The 12,211-nt window shown below is 46.6% G+C and overlaps 1 protein-coding gene across 1 annotated transcript in view; it reads left to right on the forward strand.

Annotated features, from left to right (window-relative positions):
• GARRE1 (granule associated Rac and RHOG effector 1) overlaps positions 1–12,211 on the forward strand; it is a gene marked incomplete at its 5' end in the record, with an annotated part of 50,720 nt that overhangs the window by 35,616 nt on the left and 2,893 nt on the right. Inside the window, 5 exons of the mRNA XM_082366474.1 lie at positions 2,735–2,860; positions 3,975–5,008; positions 8,666–8,831; positions 9,552–9,689; positions 11,903–11,981. Coding sequence (XP_082222600.1) covers positions 2,735–2,860; positions 3,975–5,008; positions 8,666–8,831; positions 9,552–9,689; positions 11,903–11,981 — 1,543 coding nt within the window. The remainder of the gene's footprint in view (positions 1–2,734; positions 2,861–3,974; positions 5,009–8,665; positions 8,832–9,551; positions 9,690–11,902; positions 11,982–12,211) is intronic.

Here is a 12,211-nt window from a genome sequence, read left to right on the forward strand (position 1 = left end):
GGAACATAGAACAAGTGTTTCCTGGTAATCAGCGATTCCAGGCTGAGAGAATCAGGTGCATGAACCTCGGCCAGGTCCACTGGCCAAGATTCTCTCCCAGGAGCCCAGGGTCTGACTGGGCACCGGCAGAGCCTGCCTTATTTTTTTTTTTTAATAAATTCATTTATTTATTTATTTTTGGCCGCGTTGGGCCTTCGTTGCTGCGCGCGGGCTTTCTCTAGTTGCGGTGAGCGGGGGCTACTCTTCCTTGCGGTGCGCCCAGGCTTCTCATTGTGGTGACTTCTCTTGTTGCGGAGCACGGGCTCTAGAGCGCAGGCTCGATAGTTGTGGCACGCGGGCTTATAGTTGCTCTGCGGCATGTGGGATCTTCCCGGACCAGGGCTCGAACCCGTGTCCCCTGCATTGGCAGGCGGACTCTTAACCACTGCGCCACCAGGGAAGTCCAGAGCTTGCCTTATTGCTCGCTTTTTCCAATGTTTCTGAGGCTGGCCAGCTTACATCCTCACAGATATATTTCTTCTCAAGCCAAAGTCATGTTGGGGAGTGCTGCTGCCTCCTTAGGATGGCTTTGCAAGTGTTGATTTCACCATTTAACTCCTAGAGAGCCTAGGAACAGACAGATGGCATCTTCCTGGTTCTCCCTCTCAGAAAAGGCCTTTTGGTGGAGGTGCCCTGGGTGGGCAGTGGGGACCTGAATGGTGAGAAGCAGCTCTCAGTGGGGAACAGTCCAGGCAAAGTCAACAAGAGCAAAGGTCCTGAGATGTGGGCAAACCCAACTTATTCAGGGCGTGTGAGAAGGCCTCATAGCTGAGACAAGGTGAGGAGAGGTGACAGCAAAGAGAGGTATGGCCAGAGAGTCAGGAGGGCCAGGTCACAGAGAGCTGTGGTGAGGGGTTTGGATTTTATTTCAGCCATGATAGGTTGCCACTGGAGGGTTTTGCACAGGGGATTGGTGTGTTCTGATTTGTGCTACAGGAGGCTCTGTTGCTATGTGGAGGGTGGGCCTTAGAGGGACAGGACTGGAGAAAAGGAGACCAGATGGGAGGCTGGTCCTGAGACGCAGGTGCTGGTGGTGTCTTGGAGTAGAGCAGTAACGAGAGAGGTGGTGGAAGTGCCTGGATTCGGATTGTGTCATGGAAGAGCCGGCAGGATTTGCTGATAGACTGGATGTAAGAAGTGGGGAAAACTAGCAATGACTCGTAGGTAGACAGCTGTGCTGCGTACTTACTGAGGAAGTCATAGGATTCAGAGTGGTTTTGGCAGGAGGAGAGGGATCAAGAGTTGTACTGACCAGGCTCCCTTTGAGCTGCCTGGTAGGTGTGCAGGGAGAGCCGTCAAAGGTGCATTTAGATATGTGAGGGTGGCGATCAGGAGAAAGGTCTAGACTGGCGAAGACAACTTGAGAGTCTTTATTGTAGGGATGGTCTATAAAACCACAGGACCACGTGCAGTCCTCTAAGAAGAAGGGACGAAGCCTGGAACGTGCCACGATGCAGAGGGAGGGGAAGGAGGAGCAGGACGAGACCAAGAAGGAACTGCCAGCCAGGTAGGAGGAAAATTGAGCAAGGTTGGGGTCACCAAGGCTGCAGAAGACAGTGATCCAGGAGGAAGGAGACATTGCATGATTGCTGAGAGATTGAGTAAAGTGGAGACAGGTAACTGACCCTTGACTTTGGCAAGATCTGAGTTGTCTGATAAAAGCTATTTTAGTGGAGTTATAGGGATGAACACCTGGTCAGAGTGTGATGAAAGGAGAATAAGAGGTAAGGAAGAGGAGGAGACTGTGATTTTGTTAAAATGGGGAGCAGAGAAGTGGGGCAGTATCTGGAGTGGATGTGGGGCTAAGAGAAGGTGGTTGGCGATACTGGTTTGTTTGCCAAAGGGAATATCACAGGAGAGAAATGGGGTGATTACTTGAGTGAGGTCCTTGGGAAAAAAGCAAGGCTGTACGGCGCATGTGGTGCCCAGGTGGAGGGTCAGCCCGTGGCAAGAGCAGGTCTTGTGCTCTGACGGCAGGGCAAGGCAGGGTGTGTGGGCACAGACACTGGTGAACTGGTGGGATTAGTGGTGAGGGTGGTTGAAATAGATCTCATCTGCTTATGTGTGTTTTCTCAATTAAGTGAGAGTTGAGATAGCAAAGAATGGGAGATGGTAGGGATTGCAGAGCTTTGAGGAGGGGGAAGGTAAAACAGTCATCTTGGAAAGGGAAAAAATTAATTTACGGAAAAACCATGTTTATTGTTTATCTGAAGTTTGCCAGGCTGGCAGACAGATTTTTTCCCTCCACTGACCCTTGGTTTCTTAGGTACAGGTGTGAAGTGCTGTAGCGGGAGGGAGGGGTGGGACGTTATGGAAAAAGTTTGTAAAGGAGTACATACTGTGCCAGAGCACAGAATCTCAGCAGGGTAGAGAGGAAAATAAGGGCCGAAGCCGATGTTGGACAGTGAGAGGGTATTAGGGCCCTTGGAAGGCAAACCCTCCACCGAACTCTTCTCTTCCTACTAAACAGACTCTAGACAGTTAGAAATCTGTGGAGACCCCAGGCCCTATTGCTTCCTCCTCCTTTTGTGGAGCAAAAAGTACAAGTGTTAGCCCTGTCATCCTCTCAATGTTCTTACAATTACCAAATTTTTATTTGGTGCCAAAAGCTGTGGCCTTTTGTGTAAGGCCTGCTTGTTGAAACACCTTTGCGGACAAGTGCAGCCCAGACTCACGCAACCCGATTCATGCCTAGGTGCCTGAAAGAAGACCCCGCTACCATGTCCCTGCTGCAGAGAAGCCTCGATCCCGAGAAGACCCTGGGTCTGGTGGATGTGCTCTACACGGCTGTGCTGGACCTCACCCGCTGGAGGGCAGGGAGGTTGGTGTCCCCACCCAGCACTTGAATTGGTTCATGTTCAGGTCCACACCTAGGGACAGTGTGACCACTTACAGGGTCATGTGAGAGTATGTCACTGATAGTATGTTAGTAAATAAGGCAAGAAAGGAAACTATTCGGCAACTTTTTTTGGGAATAATTTCAAACTTACAGAAAAGTTGCAAGAATAGTACAAAGAATTGCCCTTTACCCAGATTCCCCAGTGTTAACATTTTTGCCTTCATTTGTTTTATCATTTCAGAGTTAAGTACATCAAGAGGATTTTAACCCAACTCACATTCTCCTTATGAACTAAGAGCAGAAAAATATTTAGAAAATTTACTTATATCTTGCATGACATTTATTTATATCTGAAAGTAGCTGACAGTTGCAAGATTATCTCTTCGTGAATTAACTTTAGAACCAGTGGAGACCTTAAACATCTAGCCCGTGGGCCCTCCCCATGTCTTCATTCATGAGCCCAGATCAGTGAGGTGACTTATCCAGGGGCACACCAGCCATAACCTGCCCAGCTCCTACCCATGCCCTTTCTATCTCTAGGGCTTCCTTTCAGTACTGGAAAAAAAAAGTACTTGGAAGACTTCGGAAGTAACAACCGTCTGTTCTTGGCACTGTCTATGAATACTTCCAAGGACAACAGTGCTGCATAGTGTCCCTGGGTCCTGCCCGCTCGCCCCTCTCTGCTGTGTGGATTTGTCCGTTGACCCTCTGCTGGATCTGCCAGGCTCCCAGTCCCCATCATCCAGGCACAGAGCTGGCCTCTGCCATTTGCGTATCCCACTCTAGCTGTGTTTTTTGCTCTCCTGTGTTGCGGTCAGAGGGTTTCACTTAAAATCCTCAGGCCAGAAATCTAATGTAGTTTTCACAGCGCTGCGTTAGACATGGTAGATTTTTTATAATAAATATAGATAGTAAGTGCTTAAATTATGTACTCTTAAAACTCTTGGGTGTTTATTTATCTATAAAATAAATGAACCTGATACCAAACAAAGAGGTCTTTTTAGTCTTAAAGTCTTTCTTAAATACCAAAGAGATCCATTTCATTGTCCAATTTGTATATTTGTCCTTTTTTTTTAATGCATTTCTCTTTAAATAGGGAACAAGCTTTACCCTGCATACAAATCCAGCTTCAAAGGGAGATCTGTGATTTTGGAAATCAGGCTGACTTGCCTTCTGGGAATGGAAACAAATCTTCAGGTGGCCTGCAGAAGACCTTCTCCAAACTGACATCCCGGTTCACCAAGAAAGCTTCATGTACCAGCTCTAGCAGCAGCACAAATTATTCCATTCCAAATACCCCTTCCAAAAATATCTTCATAGCTGGGTGTTCAGAAGAGAAGGCCAAAATGCCCAGTAATATTGATTCAAGATTACAAAGCATTTTGAACATTGGTAATTTCCCTAGGACTGCAGACCCTTCACAGTCAGCTCAGAATTCCAGTAATCAGATGGCCAATGGTTTTCTCATGGAGAGGCATGACAACTTCCTGCAAGGGGATGATGGCAAGGACGAGAAGGGTATGAACTTACCAACCGATCAGGAAATGCAGGAGGTGATAGATTTTCTCTCGGGTTTTAACATGGGCCAGTCACATCAGGGCTCCCCACTGGTGACAAGGCGTAATTCTGCTGCCACAGCCATGGTGACTGAGCAGAAGGCAGGAGCTATGCAGCCACAGCAGCCGTCACTGCCAGTGCCCCCTCCACCGCGGCCTCCCCAGGCTAGGGCACACACACCTCTGACACCCCAGCCAGGCCTGGCACCTCAGCAGCAGTCCCCAAAGCAACAGCAACCCCAGGTCCAGTACTACCAACACCTGCTCCAACCCGTTGGACCGCAGCAGCCCCTGCCCCAGCATCGGGCTCCTGGGAAATGGGTACACAGCTCATCCCAGCAGCCAACACAGCCCATTGGAGCTGGTCTGTCTCCCCTTGGCCAGTGGCCTGGCATAACTGATCTCAGTTCTGACTTGTACAGCTTGGGTCTGGTGAGCAGTTATATGGATAATATGATGTCGGAGGTTTTGGGACAGAAGCCACAGGGACCTAGAAATAACACCTGGCCAAACCGTGACCAAAGCGATGGAGTCTTTGGGATGTTGGGAGAAATTCTGCCTTTTGATCCTGCAGGTATGTGAGCCCCCACCTCCCCACCTTGGGGTTTTAACTTAAAATATTATCACCAAAGACTTCATAGGGCCCATCTACCACATCCTTACTTATATGAGGCAGTGACTTAATCCCCGTCTAAAGACCCTTTCTCACTGTCTGATGGCAAGTACTGGGCAGTTCCAGCAAAGGCAGGAAGCAGTGGTTAGAATGAGTCTGATCAGGTAAGTGGAACTAATTTTCTCACTTTATAGAGGGCAGAATTGAGGCTAAGAGAACTTGAATGGCTCAAAGTCCCATAGTTCAAGAGGGCTCCAATCTGGGCTCTCCCATTCATGGGAGCTAAAATGGCTGGCCCTTCGTGGGCTGCTTTTTTCCTGATTACATAACCTGTTCTGTGATTCTTTTTTGCCTAAACTCTAGAACCAGTGAAAGGTAGTAAGGCACCCTCCTGCTTTCATAGAATATGGCTTTTCCTGGCCTAGACAGTGTGAAGATTCACCAGAGTTATCTTAGGAAATTAGAAAAAGAATTTAGAAACAAAACAAAAATAAACTAGGAAGAGGAATTAAGGATAAAAGTTGTTGTACACCTGAAACTAACATAATATTGTAAATCAACTATACTTCAATTTAAAAAAAAGGATAAAAGCCAAAGCTAATTAAATTTAAAAGAAAAATATAATAGACATTGTAAATAAATCTAAAAGAAGGGTCTTTAGAAGACCAATAAAATAGAGAAACCAATTTATTATAATGCTGATTAAGAGAGAGCAAAGAGAAACAAGATTAGGAAAGAGAAAGGAGACATAACTACAGGTATAGGAGAGATTAAAAGAACTTTAAGACATTACCACATATGACGTGATGACAACATATATGAAAACTGAATGGAAAATGGATTTTTTCCTAATAAAACATACATTACCAAAATTGCACCAGGAAGTGGAAAACCTGCCCAGTTCTATTCCAGGAGAAGAGATTGGAAAGGGAGTTATGAAGCCAACATGATTTTACCATAAAAACTTTTTATGAGTGTAGATAGATGCAAGAAAATCTAGCAGTGTATCAAAGGAGTTATATCTGGTTTACTTCAGCAGTGTAAGGTAGGTCAGTATAAGGAACTCTGCTCCTGTACAGTAATCTGTCATTTCAACCAATATGAGAAAAACTCATACAGCAATAGATGCTATAAAGACATTTGGTAAAAGATACCAGCAATTCTTAAGTAAACCCCTCGAAGTAAAACATAAATAGAAGGAAATGTCTTGAATATGAAAGACTTATCTACCAAAAACCAGTAGCAAGTAGTACTTTGTATAGTGAAACAAAAGCATTCCAGTTCAAATCAAGACCCAGACAGGAAAAAAAAAAAAAAAGACCCAGACAGGGTGGCAATTGCTACTACCAATAGCATGTAACTTTGTCTTGAACTTTCTGGCAAATGTAGCAAGACAAAAACAAAGGAGATAAGTGGTATAAACTTTAGAAAAGAATAGATTAAAAAGCACATCTCTGGGCTTCCCTGGTGGCGCAGTGGTTGAGAATCTGCCTGCTAATGCAGGGGACACGGGTTCGATCCCTGGTCTGGGAAAATTACACATGCCGCGGAGCAACTAGGCCCGTGAGCCACAACTACTGAGCCTGCGTGTCTGGAGCCTGTGCTCTGCAACAAGAGAGGCCGCGATAGTGAGAGGCCCGCGCACTTCGATGAAGAGTGGCCCCCGCTTGCTGCAACTAGAGAAAGCCCTAGCACAGAAACGAAGACCCAACATAGCAATCAATCAATCAATCAATCAATCAATAAATCTTTAAAAAAAAAAAAGGCACATCTCTTTGCTGGAAATAGAATTTAAAAAAACAAGACTCCTCAATAAAAAATTTCCAGAATTAGTAAGTGAATCTGGTAAGGTGGGTAGATGCAAGGTAAATATATAGAAATCGATTACTTTTTTTCTCTAATTTAGCAAATGGTAAATGGAAGTGGAAAATATATTTCATTCACAAGGGCTGTGAAATACTGTAAGTAAATGTAGCACATATTTATATAAATAACCACCAGAAGAGGAGATTCCCTACTAAATGAACCCAGCATTTCGTATGTCTTCTCAGAATTCCGCATGCTGCTGCTCACGCTCTCTTGTTCTTGCTCTCCTTGGGTGGGTGGATGTGGGGAACCCCTGGGGACGTGGGGAAGGGCAAACAGTTCCACCCGGCTATGGAAGAGCAAGCCCACCTGCCTACCGCCAGCTGGGTGGGTATGGCACATTTTCTCAATTGCTGATGAACAGTGTGTACATTTTTTGACAGTCCTATAATTAAATCCAGAGTATAAATGGTGTTTGGCAGAATTTTATCATCTTTGATCTCTATTGCGGCCTGAACAGCCTTTATGTCTTTAGCCTAGGAATCCTACTGTCTTTTCCTTCTGGATGTTCCTTTCTGATCTTCAAGTCCTTAATGTAGCTTCCTGCAGATGCCACCGCAAGGGCGTAAGGTCTACATAGCCCTTTTTGCAAATTAAGAAAGGGCATTCTGGATGGATGAATTACAGAAGGCACCCTCTCAGGCAGGGGCAGCTAGAACAGAGTGCCCCTTTTGGACAGGCACACACAGCCCCTGCTCTACCCGGTGTGGGCAGCTTTGTGCAGTGCACACAGGGCAGCTCCCTGAGAGAAAAAGCTAAGAGTGGGACTGAGCCCAGTGTCTTTCCCAACTTGAAACTAAAAAGTATACACTGCTGAGTCATATTCAGTTTGTGACCTATAGATGTTTTCCTACCGTATCTTTTTGTTTGACTTTCTCTGAATTTCTCCTATGCTGTTTTTCCTCCTACTTGTACTGCCCTGCACATCCTTACTCAGTTCTGTCCAATACGTTTCCATCTACCTCTTAATGCATTTTTAAATTTTATCTTATTCGTTACCGCTCTTATTATCTTCAAACTGAATTAGCAGGGCTGCCTTCAATATCCAGGAAAATATTGGATCAGAGTTGAGCCCAAGGGGGAAGGGCAGATATTCTCTATCTGACCCTGATGCTTTTATAGCTTTCAGGTTATTTCTTGGCTGAAGTCATCATCTGATTTTCTTAGTTGTTAAGTATGTAGCGCCACACACTGGAAAGTTTTTTGTTTTTTGTTTTTTATTGATGTGGACCATTTTTAAAGTCTTGATTGAATTTGTTACAATATTGCTTCTGTTTTATGTTTTGGTTTTTTGGCCCCAAGGCATGTGTGGGATCTTAGCTCCCTGACCAGGGATTGAACCCGCACCCCCTGCCTTGGAAGGCGAAGTCTTAACCACTGGACTGCCAGGGAAGTCCCTGGGAGGTTTTAAAGTAACTAACATTTGTCTTTAAAATTTAGTCATGGCTAAAGCAAACCTTTTTGTTCTCTCTGTTTTGTCTTTGTGCACATTCAGCCTGCCCCAGTCCTAGGCATACCCCTTCCTGACAGTCCCTATGCACACACCATACCCCATCTTCAGACCCACGTACTGAAATCCCCATCTCACCGCAGCAGGGCAGGGCAAATCCTGCAGCTGTCTCTGGGCCACAAGCCTGGTAGCCCCTCACCACTTTTCACTGTGTGTGTCACCAAGACATCCTCAGAAGGTAGGGAAGAAAACAAGAGACCAATTTGGCCCCAAATCTTGTTTATCCCTTTGTCTTAACACAGTGGGTTCAGACCCCGAGTTTGCACGCTATGTGGCAGGAGTGAGCCAAGCAATGCAGCAGAAGCGGCAAGTCCAACACGGTCGCCGCCCCGGCAACCCCCGGGGCCATTGGCCACCCATGGATGATGCCCATCGGACCTGGCCTTTCCCAGAGTTCTTTGCAGAAGGGTGAGTGCTGAATGTGGGAGAGAAGCTGAGTTTGGGACCTGGGTGTTCCCCATGGGGCCTTTGTGCACCCTTATCAGGCAGTTCATTTCTAGGCCCCCATGTGAGAGAGTGGCACATGGTCAAACCCTCAGGGGGTCAGAGTTTTGTGACTGACTGTAGGATGCCAAGTGGCATGTTGTGTCCCTGTGAACACACCATTGGTATAAATCGGTGATTTTTGAGACAGGCTCTTCTGCTCTAGACAAGGATCTTATTTGGTGGTGTTTGTGAAGTAATTGCATGTTTAACATGGTCTTTAGCTGAAATGAGCATGGCTATGAAACCTGTATCATTTATGGAATGTGATCCTTGTAGCCTACAAAAAGCAAAGGTTTTCAGTTCAGTGTATTGAGAGAACTGTGGATTTTCATGATAAAGACATCTGAGGACTGATTTTTTTTACATCTCTTATTGCTACCTGGTTAATAACTCTGCACAGCTGAAGACCATCTCAGCTTTTTGTTTGGTCTAAAATGAATTTCATCTATAAACCACAGGCTTCTGAGGAGTTTTTAGAGGAAGGAGAGAGACAAGAGACCACTCTTGGGTTGTGAGATGAGCGCAGGGAAAAGACTGTTGTTTTAGGGCTGGGGCGGGGGTGGGGGCTGGCCTCGGGCTGTCCAGCCGGTGTCCAGGCTGGCTTCAGGAAGCCCAGGACCAGCTTCTCTCTTTGGCTTTCAGGGATGGCCTGCACAGCGGCTGGTCGGGTGCTCAGGGAGACTCGGCCAGCTCGAGTGACGAGACATCCTCCGCCAATGGGGACAGCTTGTTCTCCATGTTTTCAGGGCCTGACCTCGTTGCTGCTGTCAAGCAGAGAAGGTATGAAGAAAATTTTAAACCAAAGGACAGAGGGGTCTGTAAATGTGAACCACAGCTATTCCTCTACAAAGTTCAGTAGCCCCATCGCTCCCAGTCAGCCGTGTGTGAAAGAGGCAGCGGGCCTCTTCCAGTACTGTCTTGCTGAAGCTTGTGTGGTGACTTAAAGTTGGGTTGAGTTTTTGCTGGTAGAACAGCCTCATGCAAGGGGTAGCCCAAAATACCAGTATGACAGGCAAGGGAGTATTGTGGAGAACAAGGTCTGCTGATGCTGGTCTGTGCCTTACAGGAGGCAGCCCTTTCCGTGGGAGGAGCAGGACCAGGACAACCAAGTTCTAACCTAGGGCTCTCCAACAGGCTTTGCAACTCCAAACATGGGCCTGGCCCTCTCTGACCCTCTATTTCTTTGTCAAAGGTGGAACTGGATAAAATGACCCCCGAATGGTATTTCAAAGTTGAAAAAAATAGATACATAGTATATTCAGATCTGAAGTTTTCAAAAGTAGTCACAAAAATTAAAATGGGCCCTGAAATAAGAGAAGAATTTGTTTAGAAAGAAATGCAGAGACTGTTGTGGGTGTGAGGAAGCAGAGGCCCAGAGGTGGTGGTCTAAAGGACATGGGCAGGAATAGAGAGCATGCACGGTCACCAGGGCATCAGAAGTCATGCTCTGGAGGGGACAGGGAGGCCACGTAGCATGGCCCTCGTGTCACAGGGTCAGGCTTCATTGGATAAGCAATGGGGAGCAGGTAGATAAAGACGGAAGGGTACCTGAGTCACACAGAGTAGGACGCACAGAGCAGTTACGGTGGTGATGACAGTGATTGCTGATACAAGCTAGGGTGCATTCTTTGTGCCAGGCCCTGGGCTAAGTGTCATGTACATTTTCTCACTTAATTCTCACAAACACTGTATTTGTTTGCCAGGGCAACCATATCAAAGAACCGCAGACTGGGGACTTAACGACAAGAATTTATTTTCTCGTAGTTCTGGAGGCTAGAAGTCTTGAGATCAAGGTGTCAGCAGGGTTGATTTCTTCTGAGGCCTCTCTCCTTTGCTTGCAGATGGCCATCTTTTCCCTGTATCTTCACATGGTCTTCCCTCTGTGTCGTCTGTGTCCTAATCATATTGGGTTGGAGCTCACCCTGATGACTTCATTTTAACTTAATTAGTTGCTTAAACAACTTATCTCTAAATACAGTCACATTCTGAGGTACTGGAAGTTAGGGCTTTAGCATTTGAATTTGGGCGGGGGAGGGACACCTTCATTTACTCAGTAGCACCCATCATGTACCAGGCACTGGTGATACAGCAGCAAACAAATCAAAGTCCCCTTCCTCATGAAATTGATATTCTATTGAAGGAAGGCCGATAAAAAAATCCCAAATATGTCAGTTTGGATTAGGTGCTATGAAGAAAAATAAAGTAGGGTATGAGGGCAGAGAATGAGGGGAAAGGTGGATTTTCTGTGTTCTGAATGGCAGTCAGGGAGGCCTCTGATGAGCAGAAAGCTGAACAAAATGATAGAGCAACTGGTGAGAAACTGGCAGTGGGGTATGTGAGAGAAGAATCAAGGGTGAGACGCAAGTTTTTGGCCTGAGCATCTGTGTGAAAGGGGGTGCCATGGACTGAGACATGGAGGACTGTAGGAAGAGCAGGACTGAGCCTTGGAAAGATCTGACGACTTCTGTTTTAGGCACAGGAAATCAGAGAGACTGACTAGACGTCTAGAAAGGCACTTGTAGCACCACCTCTGCAGAGGCTGCTGTCTGCACGTAGGAGCGCTGATAGACTGATGTACTTGGCTCTCTGCCTGCTATGCCTGCCTTTTTCATTCAACATAATAACAGAAATGTTTTCATGTTAGTAGTAAAATTAACAGCCTTTTGTTTTTGTCACCTATCCCTAGTGCACGGTAAACAGTCTGTACGTGTTGAATAAATTAACAAAAGGCTGGAGTTGGTGGACTCAGCAGCTGTAACAGCCAGTGCCAGTCTTCATGCCTGCCACCTCTGCCCCAGCCCAGCCCTGTGACGGGCTGCTGAGTGCACCACTCCATGGTGACCCACCTTAGTCCCCTGCATGCAGCGGCCCCAAGGCCTCCCCACCTAGAACCAGTGCCTGAAGACACCCGAGCCAAGTGGCTAGGGTGTCCCCTGGAGAGAAGCTGGACGGGAAGCCAGGTGACCACTGCACTGAGCTCTTGGTTCTTTCAGGAAGCACAGCAGTGGAGAGCAGGAGACCAGCACGCTGCCCTCACCGCCTCTTCTTACCACAGTGGAGGACGTGAACCAGGTATTGTGGGCCCTGCTCTCTCCACAGAGGGCTGGCTTTATGGGTACAGACCATGAGTAAGGTTCCAAAGCTTAAGTTTTAAGAGGGCCTCAAAGCAATGAGGGGTTCTTTGTGGTTCAGTGAGAGGTTCTTTGTGGTGAACAACTTTCTTCCTGTGATTTTTGTCTAAATGATTAGCCATCTCAGCTGACTCAGAGCCACATGTAGAGGAAGCTCCGGGGCTGTGCTGT

This window comes from Balaenoptera borealis (assembly GCF_965194805.1).
Source record: "Balaenoptera borealis genome assembly, chromosome: 19".
Taxonomy (NCBI): domain Eukaryota; kingdom Metazoa; phylum Chordata; class Mammalia; order Artiodactyla; family Balaenopteridae; genus Balaenoptera; species Balaenoptera borealis.